General features: G+C 53.0%; 1 protein-coding gene across 1 annotated transcript in view; it reads right to left on the bottom strand.

The window, feature by feature from the left end:
- The window catches only part of LOC145356777 (lysine-specific demethylase 5B-like), a 340,420-nt gene extending 332,771 nt beyond the window's left edge, over positions 1-7,649 (bottom strand). The window contains exon 1 of the mRNA XM_080209644.1: positions 7,626-7,649. Coding sequence (XP_080065770.1) covers positions 7,626-7,649 — 24 coding nt within the window. The remainder of the gene's footprint in view (positions 1-7,625) is intronic.
- Between the last annotated feature and the right edge of the window lie 11,180 nt (positions 7,650-18,829).

The following is an 18,829-nucleotide window of genomic DNA, read 5'->3' as shown; positions in this document are numbered from 1 at the left end:
CACCCCCCACCTGCCCAACCCACCCCCCACCTGCCCAACCCACACCCCACTCGCCCACCCCACCCCCCACTCGCCCACCCCACCCCACCCACCCACCCCCCGCCCCCAACCCCCACCCCCCACCCACCCCAACCCCCCCACCCACCCCAACCCCCCCAACCCCCCACCCGCAAACCCCCACCCGCAAACCCCCACCCGCAAACCCCCACCCGCCCACCCCACCCACCTACCCCCAAACCCCCACCCCATCCACCTACCCACCCCCAACCCCCCACCCACCCCCAACCCCCCACCCGCCCACCCACCCACCCCCAACCCCCCACCCGCCCGCCCACCCACCCCCAACCCCCCACCCGCCCCCAACCCCCCACCCGCCCGCCCACCCGCCCCCAACCCCCCACCCGCCCCCAACCCCCCACCCGCCCGCCCACCCGCCCCCAACCCCCCACCCGCCCGCCCACCCGCCCCCAACCCCCCACCCGCCCGCCCACCCGCCCCCAACCCCCCACCCGCCCCCAACCCCCCAACCGCCCGCCCACCCGCCCCCAACCCCCCAACCGCCCGCCCACCCGCCCCCAACCCCCCACCCGCCCGCCCACCCGCCCCCAACCCCCCACCCGCCCGCCCACCCGCCCCCAACCCCCCACCCGCCCGCCCACCCGCCCCCAACCCCCCACCCGCCCGCCCACCCGCCCCCAACCCCCACCCGCCCGCCCACCCACCCCCAAACACCCACCCGCCCGCCCACCCACCACCAACCCCCCACCCGCCCGCCCACCCACCACCAACCCCCCACCCGCCCGCCCACCCACCCCCCCAACCCCCAACCCCCCACCCGCCAACCCCCAACCCCCCACCCGCCCACCCCACCCAGAACCCCCGACCCGCCGACCCCACCCACCCCACCCGCCCACCCCACCCACCCACCCCACCCGCCCACCCGACCCACCCACCCCACCCACCCCCAACCCCCCACCCACCCCCAACCCCCCACCCGCCCACCCCACCCAACAACCACCAACCCCCCACCCGCCCACCCCACCCCCAACCCCCCACCCGCCCCCCCCACCCCCAACCCCCCACCCGCCCACCCCCCCCGCCCCCGACCCCGCACCCGCCCACCCCCCCGCCCCCGACCCCGCACCCGCCCACCCCCCCGACCCCCCACCCACCCCCAACCTCCCACCCCTAACTCCCCACCCGCCCACCCCACCCACCCCCAACCCCCCAACCGCCCACCCCACCCGCCCCCAACCCCCCACCCGCCCACCCCGCCCACCCCCAACCACCCACCCACCCACCCCCCTCACCCACCCCCAACCCCCCAACACCCCACCCTCCCACCCCACCATCCCACCCCACCATCCCACCCCCACCATCCCACCCCCAACCCCCCACCCTCCCACCCCACCATCCCACCCCCACCCACCCCCAACCCACCCCCACCCCACCTTCCCAACTCCCCACCCCCCACACCCCGAACCCCCCACACCCCGAACCCCCCACCCCCCACCCTCCCAACCCCAAACACCCACCCTCCCACCTCCCCCACCCCCGCACCCCCAACCCACCCCCCGCACCCCCAACCCCCACCCTCCCACCCCACCCACAACCAACCCCCCACCCTCCCACCCCACCCACAACCAACCCCCCACCCCCCACCCCGCCCACCCTCCCACCCCGCCCACCCCCAACCCCCACCCCGCCCTCCGCCAACCCCCCACCCTCCCACCCTCCCACCCCGAACCCCCCACCCTCCCACCCCGCCCACCCCCGACCCCCCACCCTCTCACCCCGCCCACCCCCAACCGCCCACCCCCAACCCCCACCCCACACCCCCACCCCACACCCCCACCATCCCCAACCCCCACCCCACACCCCCACCACCCGCCCCCACCACTCACCTATCCCACCCCACACCCCACCCTCCCACCCACATCACATCCTCCCCACAACCCACTCTCCCACCCCACCCACACCCCACCCTCCCACCCCACCCACGCCCCACCCTCCCACCCCACCCACGCCCCACCCTCCCACCACAACCCACCCCACCCCACCACCCCCCGACTCTCCCACCCCACCCACCCTCCAACCCCACCCCCCCACCCTACCCACCTTCCAACCCCACCCACCCACCCTCCAACCCCACCGTCCCCGCCCTCCCTCCCTTCCTCCCTCCCACCGTCCCCGCCCTCCCTCCCTCCCACCGTCCCCGCCCTCCCTCCCTCCCACCGTCCCCGTCCTCCCTCCCTCCCTCCCACCGTCCCCGTCCTCCCTCCCTCCTTCCCACCGTCCCCGCCCTCCCTCCCCCCCTCCCACCGTCCCCGCCCTCCCTCCCCCCTCCCACCGTCCCCGCCCTCCCTCCCTCCCTCCGTCCCTCCGTCCCCGCCCTCCCTCCGTCCCTCCCTCCCACCGTCCCCCGCCCTCCCTCCCTCCCTCCCACCGTACCCGCCCTCCCGCCGTCCCCGCCCTCCCTCTCTCCCTCCCGCCATCCCCGCCGTCCCCGCTCTCCCTCCCTCCCTCCCACCCTCCCTCCCGCCGTCCCCTCCCTCCCGCCGTCCCCGCCCTCCCGCCGTCCCCGCCCTCCCTCCCTCCCTCCCGCCGTCCCCGCCCTCCCTCCCTCCCTCCCGCCGTCCCCGCCCTCCCTCCCTCCCTCCCGCCGTCCCCGCCCTCCCTCCCTCCCTCCCTCCCGCCGTCCCCGCCCTCCCTCCCTCCCTCCCGCCGTCCCCGCCCTCCCTCCCTCCCTCCCGCCGTCCCCGCCCTCCCTCCCTCCCTCCCGCCGTCCCCGCCCTCCCTCCCTCCCTCCCGCCGTCCCCGCCCTCCCTCCCTCCCTCCCGCCGTCCCCGCCCTCCCTCCCTCCCTCCCGCCGTCCCCGCCCTCCCTCCCTCCCTCCCGCCGTCCCCGCCCTCCCTCCCTCCCTCCCGCCGTCCCCGCCCTCCCTCCCTCCCTCCCGCCGTCCCCGCCCTCCCTCCCTCCCTCCCGCCGTCCCCGCCCTCCCTCCCTCCCTCCCGCCGTCCCCTCCCTCCCTCCCTCCCTCCCGCCGTCCCCTCCCTCCCTCCCTCCCGCCGTCCCCGCCCTCCCTCCCTCCCTCCCGCCGTCCCCGCCCTCCCTCCCTCCCTCCCGCCGTCCCCGCCCTCCCTCCCTCCCTCCCGCCGTCCCCGCCCTCCCTCCCTCCCTCCCGCCGTCCCCGCCCTCCCTCCCTCCCTCCCGCCGTCCCCGCCCTCCCTCCCTCCCTCCCGCCGTCCCCGCCCTCCCTCCCTCCCTCCCGCCGTCCCCGCCCTCCCTCCCTCCCTCCCGCCGTCCCCGCCCTCCCTCCCTCCCTCCCGCCGTCCCCGCCCTCCCTCCCTCCCTCCCGCCGTCCCCGCCCTCCCTCCCTCCCTCCCGCCGTCCCCGCCCTCCCTCCCTCCCTCCCGCCGTCCCCGCCCTCCCTCCCTCCCTCCCTCCCGCCCTCCCTCCCGCCGTCCCCGCCCTCCCTCCCTCCCTCCCTCCCTCCCGCCGTCCCCGCCCTCCCTCCCTCCCTCCCTCCCTCCCGCCGTCCCCGCCCTCCCTCCCTCCCTCCCGCCGTCCCCGCCCTCCCTCCCTCCCTCCCGCCGTCCCCGCCCTCCCTCCCTCCCTCCCGCCGTCCCCGCCCTCCCTCCCTCCCTCCCGCCGTCCCCGCCCTCCCTCCCTCCCTCCCGCCGTCCCCGCCCTCCCTCCCTCCCTCCCGCCGTCCCCGCCCTCCCTCCCGCCGTCCCCGCCCTCCCTCCCTCCCTCCCGCCGTCCCCGCCCTCCCTCCCGCCGTCCCCGCCCTCCGTCCCTCCCTCCCGCCGTCCCCGCCCTCCGTCCCTCCCTCCCGCCGTCCCCGCCCTCCGTCCCTCCCTCCCGCCGTCCCCGCCCTCCGTCCCTCCCTCCCGCCGTCCCCGCCCTCCGTCCCTCCCTCCCGCCGTCCCCGCCCTCCGTCCCTCCCTCCCGCCGTCCCCGCCCTCCGTCCCTCCCTCCCGCCGTCCCCGCCCTCCGTCCCTCCCTCCCGCCGTCCCCGCCCTCCGTCCCTCCCTCCCGCCGTCCCCGCCCTCCGTCCCTCCCTCCCGCCGTCCCCGCCCTCCGTCCCTCCCTCCCGCCGTCCCCGCCCTCCGTCCCTCCCTCCCGCCGTCCCCGCCCTCCGTCCCTCCCTCCCGCCGTCCCCGCCCTCCGTCCCTCCCTCCCGCCGTCCCCGCCCTCCGTCCCTCCCTCCCGCCGTCCCCGCCCTCCGTCCCTCCCTCCCGCCGTCCCCGCCCTCCGTCCCTCCCTCCCGCCGTCCCCGCCCTCCGTCCCTCCCTCCCGCCGTCCCCGCCCTCCGTCCCTCCCTCCCGCCGTCCCCGCCCTCCGTCCCTCCCTCCCGCCGTCCCCGCCCTCCGTCCCTCCCTCCCGCCGTCCCCGCCCTCCCTCCCTCCCTCCCGCCGTCCCCGCCCTCCCTCCCTCCCTCCCGCCGTCCCCGCCCTCCCTCCCTCCCTCCCGCCGTCCCCGCCCTCCCTCCCTCCCTCCCGCCGTCCCCGCCCTCCCTCCCTCCCTCCCGCCGTCCCCGCCCTCCCTCCCTCCCTCCCGCCGTCCCCGCCCTCCCTCCCTCCCTCCCGCCGTCCCCGCCCTCCCTCCCTCCCTCCCTCCCTCCGTCCCCGCCCTCCCTCCCTCCCGCTGTCCCCGCCCTCCCTCCCTCCCTCCCGCCGTCCCCGCCCCTCCCTCCCTCCCTCCCGCCGTCCCCGCCCCTCTCTCCCTCCCTCCCGCCGCCCCCGCCCTCCCTCCCTCCGTCCCCTCCCTCCCTCCCTCCCGCCGTCCCCGCCCCTCTCTCCCTCCCTCCCGCCGTCCCCGCCCCTCTCTCCCTCCCTCCCGCCGTCCCCGCCCCTCTCTCCCTCCCGCCGCCCCCGCCCCTCTTTCTTTCCCTCCCGTCCCCCGCCCCTCTCCCCTTCCCTCCCGCCCCCCCGCCCCCCTCCCCTTCCCTCCCGCCCCCCCGCCCCCTCCCCTTCCCTCCCGCCCCCCCGCCCCCCTCCCCCCTCCCCTTCCCTCCCGCCCTCCCGCCCCCCTCCCCTTCCCTCCCGCCCCCCCGCCCCTCTCCCCTTCCCCCCCGCCCCCCCCCCTCTCCCCTTCCCCCCCGCACTCCTCTCCCCCTCCCCCCGCACTCCTCTCCCCCTCCCCCCCGCACTCCTCTCCCCCTCCCCCCCGCACTCCTCTCCCCCTCCCCCCCGCACTCCTCTCCCCCTCCCCCCCGCACTCCTCTCCCCCTCCCCCCCGCACTCCTCTCCCCCTCCCCCCCGCACTCCTCTCCCCCTCCCCCCGCACTCCTCTCCCCCTCCCCCCGCACTCCTCTCCCCCTCCCTCCTGCCCCCCCACCCCTCCCCTCCCTCCTGCCCCCCCACCCCTCCCCTCCCACCACCTCTCCTCTCCTCTCTCCCTCCTCTTCCCCACCCCCACTCCCCCACGTCATTCTTCCTGGCACCACTGCCCCCATGTCCCCTTTCTTGCTCTCCCCCCTCACGTCCTACTTCCTGCACCCCGTTCCCCCCGCCACCATTTCAGCTTTTCTGGCACCACTGCACCCCCCAATGCCACCTCTCCTTGGAGCCCCCCGTCAATGTCGCCCTTCCTCCCCCTTTCCCCTACCTTCCTTCTCTCCCCCCCTTTTCCCCCTACTCCCCCCTTCCTTTCCCCCTACTGCCCCCCTTCCTTCCCCCTACTGCCCCCTTCCTTTCCCCCTACTCCCCCCCTTCCTTTCCCCCTACTCCCCCTTCCTTTCCCCCTACTCCCCCTTCCTTTCCCCCTACTCCCCCCTTCCTTTCCCCCTACTGCCCCCCTTCCTTCCCCCTACTGCCCCCTTCCTTTCCCCCCTACTCCCCCCCTTCCTTTCCCCCTACTCCCCCCCTTCCTTTCCCCCTACTGCCCCCCTTCCTTCCCCCTACTGCCCCCTTCCTTTCCCCCCTACTCCCCCCTTCCTTTCCCCCTACTCCCCCCTTCCTTTCCCCCTACTCCCCCCTTCCTTTCCCCCTACTCCCCCCTTCCTTTCCCCCTACTGCCCCCCTTCCTTCCCCCTACTGCCCCCTTCCTTTCCCCCCTACTCCCCCCCTTCCTTTCCCCCTACTCCCCCCCTTCCTTTCCCCCTACTGCCCCCCTTCCTTCCCCCTACTGCCCCCTTCCTTTCCCCCCTACTCCCCCCCTCCCTTTCCCCCTACTCCCCCCCTCCCTTTCCCCCTACTCCCCCCCCTTCCTTTCCCCCTACTCCCCCCCCCTTCCTTTCCCCCTACTCCCTCCCCCTTCCTTTCCTTATCCCTTCCGTTACACCTCCTGTTTCCCCCCTTCCTTCTTGGGCCCCCCTGTTTCTTCCTCCTCCCCTCCTCTCCCCGGTCTTCCCTTCACCAAAGTGAATTGTGATTGGTGTTTGCTGTCTGCCTTTTGCAGTGTGAGTTGCATTTGTTTAGTTTCCCATTGCATTCTCTGCTATCAGATCTGTCCTCATCCCATATCTTTTCTCCTGTGAGCTGATTGCGCAATGTAAAGACCACTTGGTACTGCAGCATAAATAAATAAATGCAACGCACTGAAGACATCATGGACTCCGGTTACTCCATCGAATACAGCAGAAAAGTGCTTTGGGCGTTTGCAGTCCTGTTAATTGTTAAACCTGCAGTTAACAAGAGCCAAATGCGTATTGACTTGGATGAAGTAATTTATTTTGCCAAATATCTTTTGAATCTCTAAAGTAATTTTGAGATTCAGAATGTTCACCCTAACCTTCCCAAAAGAAAGTGAGCACTCCTGCATTTCTGTATTGATTATAGATACATGGCATAATACGTAGGTTTAATTCAGTGTGTTTACCGTTGGTTGTATCTCATCGAGGTCTAACTTTACTCAGAGGGTAGTAAGGGCGTGGAATGCCCTGCCTGCAACACTTGTGGACTAGCCAACTTTAAGGGCGTTCAAATGATCAGTGGATAGGCATATGGATAACATTGGAATAGTTTAGGTTAGAGGGTCATTAGATTGGTTCCACTGGTCGGCTCAACATCGAGGGCTGAAGGGCCTGTACTGCGCTGTCATGTTCCATGTTCTAACTTAACAAAACTTGTACTTGGCAGGAGCAAAGACGACTGTTTTCTAGCCCAGTGCTGCTATAATGTTACTTCACTTGGAGAAAATACAGTAATGGTTTACATTATGGTTGAAGTGCTTCTTTCAGATTTTCAACTGTATAATTTGCAGGGAAGTTGCAATAATTTCTTATGTTCTGATGATTATGGGTAGCAACTTTGCTGAATTTTTTCATGTTATCAAGTACTTCGCATATGTTGAGTACTGGCTGCAGGAGTTTGCTAGATTAGTTTAAGAGTTATGGGGAAAAATGCCATGCTTGACCTCTTGCACTCTCATGCACCTCATGCACCCTCCAGTCTGCAGGGACAGTTCCCGAATCTATAGAATCCTGGAAGATGACCATCAATGCACCCACTATTTCTAGAGCCATCTAGAGATTATCAGGCCGTGGGGATTTTTCCACCTTCAATCTCATCGTTTAGCTGTGCCTTTAGTAGCCTGGGCCCTTGGATCTGGAATTCTGTCCATACATCTCTGCCTCCCTAACTAACTTTCCCTCCTTTATGGCATTTCTTAAAACTTACCTCTTGAGCAAAATCTTTAGTCATCTGACTTACTATCTTTTTGTGGCTGGTGACATACTTTGTTTCCTAATTGTGATGTTCCATTATGTTAAAGGCACTACATCAACATGATTTGGTATTTCAATCCTGCCACTATATCATAACTATCTTTTTGAAGCCTTTTGTCACATGGCTTAAAGACAAGCAATTAAATTTATCAGCTGTAATGACAGCTGGTGATCTTAAGAGAAAATAGCTTGTTTTAGTGGAAGGTAGGAGTTCCAATGCTGGGATTTAGTAATGCAAAGACCACGGACTGATGTGCAGCACGAGGGCATGTTGGAAGATTATGGTGATGCACTTCACTGCTTTCTAATTATTCATTGCCAAATTCCTTTAAATACTAATGTGCGCGCACACCTTGACTTCAATCATTGTTTGATTATTTGTGTTGACATAACATGCAATTTCTGTGTGATGGTTAATACATGTGAAAACTTAGCTTAATTTTTATCGGCAGTGTAAATGTAGTTGCTTTTTGCTTTTCCTGTGCATCTTTGTGGAGGAAGTTACCTTCTGTTAACTAAGTAGCTGCTGTTGCACTTGAAATGTTCAGTTTGCCAGCACACGATATTAGCACTTGAACCTGTAGCAATTTACAGTGGAACAGATTGATTGCTGAAGTCATTGAAAATGCAATGTTGATAATCACAAAATCCAGTCAAAAAGTTGTGCTGCTGACTGATCAAAATATTACAGATCTTTCTTGGAGTGAACTTTTACATTCCATTTTGCTTGTATTCATTTTTGTTAGTGGGTTTACACAAGATTCTGATAGAGAATGAGGAAGGCATATATGAAAATAAAATCTTTTTAAGAATATGGTAGTGAACAGAGTGAGAGATTGTAAAACTAGCAGACAGCTTACTCTACTCACATCAGAGAAAGGCAGTACTGGGCGCACCATTGCAATTCAAATAGGTAGCATGTGTTGATATTTACGGCTCTATGATGAGTATGCAAACTGTTTCATGTGTTATTGTTTGGGGATTTTTGCTTACCCATATGAGAACCTCTTGCAAATCTATCGCTTACTCTGTGTCACTTGCTTATGGAACTTCTGTGTGTGTTTGTAAGATGAAGACGGAGTTGAGAAGAATGAGAGGATATCTAGTTGAGGTATATTAAGATTAACAGGTTAGACATAAGAGTGGTTGTTTCCCCTTGTTGGACATTCTGGAACAAGAAGTCAGAGTTTTAGGCTAAGGGTTTGCATATTTAAACCAGAAATGAGGAGGAATTACTTCACTCAAGGTATTGTGAATCTGTGGAATTCTGTATCCCAGAGTTCACTGATCACCGGAACACTAAACAAATGCAAGGCAGAGGTGGATGGGTTTTTAAATTAGTAGAGAGATGAAGGGGAGCAAGCAGGAAAGTGGATGCGAGGCTGGGATGAGATCAGCCATGATCGTATTGAATGGCAGAGTCAACCCAAAGGGCTGAGTTGCCTGCTCTAGCTCCTAGTTCTTATGTAATGTCACTGACATTACATTACATAGTTAAGAGACATTGGTTCAATTCTCTCTTGTTGGAGATGGCCATTTGTGTGGCGTGAATGTTAGTTGCCACTGGTTAGCTCAAGTCTGGATATTGTTTACTTCTTGCTGCATTTGGGCATGGACAGTGTCAGTATTGCACAAAAGGGAAGTGCACTGATCAGGTATAATTATAGCAATGTTGGTCTGTCATAGTTTAAAACTAGGTTAAATGTGGTATTTAACTGCAAACTTGATTCAAGTGGTGATATTAGATATTCATTCAAAGGCCTTTATTGCACCTTATGTTTGAATCTGTTTGCACTGTCTCTTTCATCTTTGTGTAAAACTGCTTCCCATTTTAATGTTTGAGATTCTGCCAAACTATTTCAAGGCTTTCATCAAAGCAAAATTTTAATAGCTCTAAGGTTGAGAAACTAGTAATTTGGAAAACTTTAAAATGACTCAAAAGGGAGACATGTTGCTGAACCTTTTTCATCATGCACTCATCAGAATAAATGCAAGAATGGCAAATTTCAAACGATTACAACAACTTTTACTGCAGGAGGAACAGATGCTGATTAGTTGGCAAATTAACTCTGGCTAAGATGTTGTCATGGAAGAAGCTATGGGCACTGAGTGGCTCTTCAAGATCTTGGGTAATTCAAAGAAAGGTGCAAGGCTTAAACAACGGCCTCCCACATATGAATGTATGTCACTTCTAGTGTGTGTAAAAGAGCCAGGTTATGAGTTTGACTGATTAACTTCACTTGGTTAAAGAAGTTTTTCGCGCGTTCAGGATTGTTCAAATTCTGTTTGATTGTGGAATCATGTCGGTTAGCTCAATTGGCTGGATGGCTGGTTTGTGATGCAGAACGATGCCGACAGCGTGGATTCAATTCCTGCCTTCTCAGCTTTTCTCCTCGCCTGAAGCTCTCTCAAAGGGGAAAGCAGCCTATGGCTAATCTGGGACTTTTATATATTGTTTGGATTCTGCAAATGTGGGCTGGTTCAATTTGGTCTGTATTGTGCTTATTATGAACAACCGAAGTAACGTGCTGTTTGATCACTCTGTTGCTGGGTTGTATACCTTGCACATGCGATATCGCACTGGCATTGAAATTCATACATGACGTTTGGACTGATGTCAACATTTTGTTACTGGAAAATACCACTTGCCTAGCCATGATTGTAGCAGTCTGACATGGCTTGTTTAACCTGCTGTTCAAATTAAAATAGAATTCTTACAATGCTGAAGGAAGCCATTCAGCCCTTTGAGTCTGCACTGACGATACTGCTACCCAGGCCCGAACCCCACATAATTATTTACCCTGCTTGCCCCCCTGATACTAGTGGCAATTTAGCATGGCCAATCTACCTAAGCCACACACACCTTTGAGCTGTGGGAGGAAACCAAAGCACTCGGAGGAAACCCATGCAAATGCAGGAAGAATGTACAAACTCCACAAGACGGTCACCTGAGGCTGGAATTGACCCCAGGTCCCTGGTGCTGTGCAGCAGCAGTGCTAACCACTGTGTCATTGTCACCACCACCACCACCCACCCCTTGACATCTCCTTGTTGGGGAATTGAACTCCAGTCTCCCGCGTGACAGGTAATAATACTAACGATGAGGAAATGTAAAATTCTTGAGGTACTTTTACTTGCTGGATGTAAACCGGACAAATTTGATGTTATGCTTTGCAGCAACTCATCAGTGCTCATTCAACAGCACCTTCCAAACCTGTGACCTTTCCACCTAAAAGGACAAGGGCAGCAGATGTGTGGGAACATCACTATTTGCAAATTCTTTTCCAAGCCACACACCATCCTGACTTAGAACTGTATCGCCGTTACATCACTGTTACTGGGTAACATTCCTGGAACTCTGTTCCTAAACAGTGCTGTGTGTGTACCAGCACCACATAGATTGCAATGGTTCAAGAAGACAACTCACTTGGGGGCAATTATGAATGGTCAGGAAATGCTGGCCTCATCACTGACGCTCATATCCTGAGATCAGATAAACCCATGGGAGGTGTGAGATTGCCAATTCTTGTTGTGTCAATGGAAAAGCATATCTTGTTTAAAAGGCATGCAATTTGTAAACGAGGAGCTTGGGTCTTCTTGTACAGAAATGCAAAGTTAGGCTGCAAATACAGCAAGCAATTGGGAAAAGTTGGCCTTTATTGTAAGGCATTGGAAGACAAGAATGAAGAAGTTTTGCTACAGGACTAGTGAGACCATGCTTGGAATACTGTGTGCAGATTTTGTCTCCATATTTAATACTTGTATCAGAAGCAGTATAGCAAAAGTTTCCTGAGATGTAAGGGCTGTCCTGTGATGGGAAGCTGAGTCAATTGGGTCTGCACTCTGAAGTTCAGAAGAATGAGAGGTGATCTCATTGAAACATAACGAAGGGACTTGTCAGTGTTGACATTGTAAGTTGTTTCTTTTGCATTTCTAAAATATGGCACAGTCACAGGAGATAAGGGTTGATCATTGAGGACAGACATGCAAAGCTTCTTCACTCAGTGTTGTGAATCTTTGCAATTCTCCACCCCAGAATTGTAAATGTTCCATCAGTGAACATATATAAGGCTGGAGTATACAGATTTTTGGTGTCTCAGAATCAAGGGGTTTGGGGAGTGGAGAAAGTGGAGTTGAAGGTGTTACAAATTAACCATGATTGTGTTGAATGACGAGCAGTTAGTCTGTCGCTGTTCCTATTTTTTACATTCAGCCTTTGAAGCCTAAACTTAGGTTTATGGTTTATTATTTTAATTGAATATCTTTTTGGCATTTTTGTCATAATTGCATAAATAGTACTTTTTGATGCCTGATTCATTTTAATTGTAAGCAAAAATGTTTCTTCTTTCACCTTTTGGACCATGAAAAAAAGTCACTTCTGATGGCCAGTATTGACTGTGCAACAAGCTGCTATGAATCCATAAGTCTCCAGGACTGGGCTAAGAATATTTAGACGTGTTGACAGTGGCAGCATATTTTTTAACTTGGCCACATGCCATCCAAAGATCATTTGGCATAGGTATACCTAACTACCCATTTCAGTTGCTGACTTGAGCGAGAGCTACTCCGAGGAAATGGTGAACAGCTATCCTATCCAGCCTCCTGAAATTGTTTTTTCAAAAAAACAACTGGAATTTGGAAACAAAAATAGAGAACACTTAATATGATGCTGGTTGTTAATAATCTGCAACAATTGAAACAGAAACATGCTTGATTTTAAAAAGGGGGAGAGAACCAACCTATACCTTGAATACACCTCATTACGAGGTGATGCAGAGGCAAAAAATGTAAATTACTGACTGCTGAAACACATGAAAGGTCAACACAAAGTAAATGGAAATTTAAAGAGGAGGCAATTTGAGATCAAGCTGCTGAATCAGTATCTTAAATGATCATGTGAAAATATCTGTTTTGCTGATGCAAGAACTTGCACAAGAATTATTCTGCAAATTCCATGTACAAAATACCAATTTTTTTCAATTGACAGTGGCAGTCGGTGGTAATAGATTGCCTTTTTCTTGTTCTGTTGTTATGTATTGAGTCTTATTGCATTTTTAATGAATATTAACAAGTCTCGTAACATTGGATTGCAGCAATTTAGATTTGGTTTTATAGAACCTGATGCTAACTTCTTTTCCTTGAAGGCTGTGGCTGCAATTAAAGTACCATCCAAAGTTTTTGGAATTCAAAAAATTTTGCATTTGGCAAATGCATGAAAATTTTCAGCTTCAGGTGAGAAATAGGCAGCAAAAATTGACTATTTTATTAGTTAATACTTCAAACACTCTCTTGCAACTTTTTATAGTGATGCAAAACTGAAAGAACTTATAGTGATGAATGGAGGTAGCTTAGTATAATGTATGGCCTCTGACCGAGATCCTCGTTTGATCAGGCCTGTGAAGTTGCTGCTGGTTACTTGCACTTGCTCTTCAGCACCTCTGGATTAAAACTGTCCTGCTCTTGGATAACAATCAAATAACTCTAATTTAATCTATATATGATGGTGTTGAGAAAAGAACATTGGCCATGATAGCCAGCTGCAATTCCTCACACTCTGCCGTAGGACAGTCATTGTATCTAACTTATTAGCCTCTTCAAATGTCTCAATCGATGGGTGGCAAGGTTTCAGAAATACAACATTACCGCAGCCATGTACTGGATTGTTAGCCCAGTTTCGTGGGTCCGGCTCCTGGAAAGAACTTGTACCCAGAATCTTTTGTGTGAGAAACCTGAAATGCTACTAATTGTGGTAATGGGTTTTCAGTGCTGAAGAATTACGGAATCGCAGACTTGGAACGATACAGGGAGGCCATTTGCCCATCATGTCTGCACGAAGTCTCTAACCGAGCATCATGACTTAGTGCCATTCCCCTGTCTTTTCCCCGTGTCTCTGCACATTGTTTCTATTCAATAATCATTTAATGCCCTCTTGAATGCCTTGATTGAACCTGTGTCCATCACATTTGCTTCTTTTGCAAATTACTTTAACCATCTTCTTGATCCTTTTACCAGTAGGGACAGTTTTTCCCTATCTACTTGGTCCAGTCCCCTCATGATTTTGAACTTCTCTATTAAATGTCCTCTTAGTCTTCTGCCCAATCAATCTTCATAATTGAAGTTTCTCATCCTTGAAGCCATTCTTGTGAACCTCCGCATCTCACTCTCCAATGTACTCACATCCTTTATATAATGTGGCAGCTTTCCTCCACCTGAAGTCAAACTGATTGGTCTGTAGTTGTCAGCGTTATCCTTGTACCTTTTTTTTGGACGAGGGTGTACCATTCCAGTTCTCCAATCCTCTCATCACCTCTGTATCTGAGGAATACTGGAAGATCATCACTAGTGCACCTGCAGTTTCCGCACTCACTTTCCTCAGCATCCTTGGATGCATCTCATCCAGTCCTGATACCTAATCAATTTTAAGATAGCCTTTTTAACACGGCCTCCTTATATGCTTATAGAAGATGATGTTGGGATTCCCTTTTATAATGCCTATTTATATTAACTTAATAGTAGGGATCTGTGAACACAGAATTCATTATACAGCAAATGCTATGATTATGTTATTGAACTAATAAAAGCCTGGACTAATGGTCCAGAGACAGAAGTTCAAATTCTGGAATAAAAAGCCAATATCAGTCATGGTCATCTCAAAATTTCTGGATGGTCACAAAAATCCATCTTGTTCACTAATACCATCAAAGGAAGGAGATCTGCCATCCTTGGCTTGGACCTACAGTGATGGCTTTCAAATGACCCCTTAAAGCCATTCAGTTAGTTGCATTCAAGAAGATGGTTCAACTTCTCAAAGGCAATCAGGAATGGGCATTATATACTGGCTTTGCTAGAAATACCCTCACCTTGTCAATGATTAAAATAAAATCTGCAGATAATTCTTGAAAAACACACTGCAGTGTAATGTCTATTTCTGTTAACTTTAAACAAAAGTTCTAAATTGCAGATGGTAAATAATCGAGGTTTTAGAACAGAGGTTTACCTTGTTCCCAAAGTAATCAAGTGCTCTGACGCGCAATGATCATTTTTAACATCCAGTCCAGCCCTTCCTTGAGCCAGATCTCAGTTATTGCGCCGCAACATCATATTTCCAAAATGCAATCTGCGTCTGTCACTCCCCAATCTTTTTTCCAGACTCCGTGCATTCACAGACGTGTAGAGTAATCCTGATTTAGGTATCATTACTTTTTCCCTTATTCCGACTTTACCTATTAACTTGCTATTCTCGATACTAGTGCTTTCTGTCCCTCGCAGTATTTTGTGCATTCTGGTATTGCCCTCTCAGATTTCCTATTCATTCCCACGCCCCTGCTAGGTTAGTCCTCCCATCAGCATGAGCAAAATGACCCACAAGCAACTCAGTTCCAACTCTGTTCAGTGCAACCAGCCCATTTTGTGCAGGGTGCCATCACCCCAGAGCCAGAGCCAGTCCCAGTGCTCCAGGAATCGAAAGTCCTCTCTCCTGCACTATCTTGCTGGTCGGGCATTTGTCTGCCTGATCCTATTTCTGTATTTACTCGCAGACAGAGTAATCCAGAGTCCTGCTTGCTAATTTTCTACCTAGCTCTCTAAATTTCCCCCTTCCTACCTAAATCATTGGCACCACGACCACTGGCTATTCACCCTTCCCCAGAATAATGTCTTTCAGCAGTTCTGTGACACCCTTGACCCTGGTATCAGGGAGACAACATATCCTGGAGTCATATCTATGGCCACAGAGACAACTGTTTGTTGCTCTAACTAATGGATTCCCTATAACTATTGTTCCTCTCTTCTTCATCTCCTGTATAGCAGATATTATTTGCAGTTACACATGTAGTGTGTGAAAACTCCTGATTTAAGATTGAAGAAGCACATGGGGGAACACAAAGGGATTCATTTTGTAACTCTATGCTCGCTGTCCCATTGGTAGAATGGTAGAGATTCAAACTGCTTCAGTGTACCTAAGACTGCAGAACCTGAGGGAAAATCTGAAGACCCCGAACTTGTAACAAGCTGGTGTCATTTTTCAAATTTCTCATTCACCCATGCTTTTTTTCCCCCATCCCAATGTTTTCTCCTTCAGTGTTCCAACTGAGATAAATTCATGCAGTGTCTTGAATGTCAGTTTAAATAAACCAGTTTTGTGGAACTGTAACTCCTTCTGTTGTGTAGTAACTGACTTCAAAAGTACACTGATGTTTTTCAGGTATTAAAATGTAATATCACCAATTTTGATTATCTTGACTACCTCAAGGAATTGTGACATTTTTTGGCTGATCAGTTGAAAATCATGATGTGGAGATGCCGGCATTGTACTGGGGTAAGCACAGTAAGAAGTCTCACCAGGTTAAAGTCCAACAGGTTTATTTGGTAGCACAAGCCACAAGCTTTTGGAGCACAGCCCCTTCGTCAGTTGAAAGTGATCAGCTGTGTTCTACATTGTATCTAAATCAAAAACCTGTGTCACAGACCAGAAGAGATTTGGTTATTTTTGGTTCTTTAATTAGGTATGTGCAAATTAGCTATTCTTCTGTGTGACCTGTTATTCTAATTGTAACCTGTCAATTGAATAAGCAAATTACTGATTTTAAATGCTATAGCATCGAAATTATTTTTCTTTCGCAGTTTTCAGTCATCAGTTATTTTCTGATTGCTGTTGTATGATACCTTAGGTCGTTGTTGTCTATTTATAGCAATGGGCATTATTGAGCAGTTACTGAGAAATGTTTGGTCAAGTAAACAACACTGATATCAGCAGTGATGCATTGCATCTGTCTTGAAATCTTTGCACGCAGTTTCAGTTGTGCATAAAATGTGAATGTTTTCTTACAGACCTGTTTAGTAAAGGTGTTTTTCGTTTATAGAGGTTAAATTGTGTTTGCAGAATGATAATTCTAATTAGTTCAGGGTATTATGGCTATGTTGATACTTTGAATCAAACCATATTGGAGCAACTAATATCACAATTATGAAGTTGGTATAATGGTACTTTTCAGGTTCTTTGTTGCAAAATATGAGACTTGCATCCAAATTATTGTTTGCACTTCACTGGAGAAGACATGCTGAAGTTGTAGGATTTAGTGTGACTGTTGTTTTAATTCAAGATGAAGAATATAATCTGGATCAGATACCATAAATTAAGATACAAAATATCCATGCCTATAGCAGAATAAGGATGGGCTTTGTTTCAGTAGTTTAGATTATACATTTGCTGCATTTCTGCGCATAGTTACATCAGCTATCTTTGTAACCTCTGAACTGCTTCAAAAACTGCTATAGCTTGTGCTTGACAGAAACCTGGTTAAGCCTCATTTAACCTAACTTCATGCTATTAAATTGTTTTCGAGAAGGTGTTTAAATTCGAATACTGATCTCGAGGTTAGAGTGTTTTTCACCACGCACTACAGATACTCAAAATGCTTTTTTGATGTTTTACTTCTCTGGGTCACTTTTCTTCACATACTTTGTGAGGCTGATAGATAGCTCTCTCAGGCTAGAGCTGGACATTTAAAGGGTCCATTTGCCAAATTTCTTGGCACTGAATTTGTTTATTTTTTGCTTGACTGCATTGTTAGTAATTCCTGCCACTTGAGCTCTCTACTTGAGGTCCGTTCACAACGTTTTGAGATGCACTTCATTGTTAAGAATTCCTTCTTGTTTAATTTGAGTTGTACACCTGATAAATATTGTCTTATTTGCCAGGTGTGTAATTTTTCTAGCGTTTGATCCCAGGACACTCCATTAAATATTCATATGAGATGCTGAAGGTGCATTTTGAACTCTTGTAAATTCTCTTTCAATTTGAATTCTGAAGTTAGTTTGATTTGAGCTAGTTAGATTTTTTTCAGCTTTTCTAGGGAGTATTAAAATATTGATTCTGCCGATGCTGTTACTAGTTAGCTTTGTTTTGGTTGCCAATCTGTAGCCAGGCCATCTACACCAGAGCTGTTTATGCTGTTGTATTGTGTAGCACCAATGTGCTGAGACTTTTATGTAGAAGTGAAGGATATCCAGAACGCAGGGCATTTTGATTTTTGTTTCCTGTGATTTATGTGGCAAAACATTTTTTTGAACTCAAAAGTTGATGAAAGTCATGCCGATAGTGTGGCGTGGACTTCTGGGACCTTGGTGAATGGAGGGACCAACAGTGTACCTCTTTGGGAGAGTTCTAAAATATGAACATAAGAACATAAGAAATAGGAGCAGGAGTAGGCCATCTAGCCCTTCGAGCCTGCCCCGCCATTCAACAAGATCATGGCTGATCTGTCGTGGCTCAGTTCCACATTCCCGCCCTCTCCCCATAACCCTTAATCCCCTCGCTTATCAAAAACCCATCAACCCCCGTCTTAAAAATATTTAGCGAGGCAGCCCCCACCACTTCAATGAGCAGAGAATTCCAGAGATTCACCAGCCTTTGAGTGAAGAAGTTCCTCCTCAACTCAGTTCTAAACCGCCCCCCCTTTATCTTGAGGCTGTGCCCCCTAGTCCTACTGTCCTTTCTGAGCGGGAAGAGTCTCTCCACCTCTATCCTATCCATCCCATTCATCATCTTATATGTCTCAATGAGATCTCCCCTCATTCTTCTAAACTCTAACGATTACAAGCCTAGTTTACTCAGCCTCTCCTCATAGCTCAACCCCCTCAACTCCAGTATCAGCCTAGTAAACCTCCTCTGCACTCCCTCCAAGGCCAAAATATCCTTGCGTAAGTGCGGCGACCAAAACTGCGCACAGTACTCCAGCTGCGGCCTCACCAATGCCCTATACAGCTGCAGCAAGACCTCCCTACTTTTATATTCAATCCCCCTCGCTATGAAGGCCAGCATCCCATTAGCCTTCCTGACCACCTGCTGCACCTGCAGGCTGGGTTTTTGCGACTCTTGCACAAGGACCCCCAGGTCCCTCTGCACCGTCGCCTGCTGCAGAATGCCACCAAAATGTATTTTGTACAAAGAACAAAGAACAACACAGCACAGGGAACAGGCCCTTCGGCCCAACAAGCCCGCGCTGCCATTTTAACATTGTGAGTGTCCTCTTCTACCTATGACCTTTGTCTATGCCTATTGAACTCCACAATGAAGGAATTATAACCAGACTGAGGGACGCCTAATTTAGGGACAATTTGTTAACACCAGTCAGCCTAAGAGCACGTTTTTGGGGT

Source organism: Carcharhinus amblyrhynchos, chromosome 22 (assembly GCF_965287045.1).
Source record: "Carcharhinus amblyrhynchos chromosome 22, sCarAmb.v2.hapA, whole genome shotgun sequence".
Classification (NCBI taxonomy): domain Eukaryota; kingdom Metazoa; phylum Chordata; class Chondrichthyes; order Carcharhiniformes; family Carcharhinidae; genus Carcharhinus; species Carcharhinus amblyrhynchos.
Note: the sequence above shows the minus strand (reverse complement) of the source record. Positions and strands in the feature narration are given on the sequence as shown.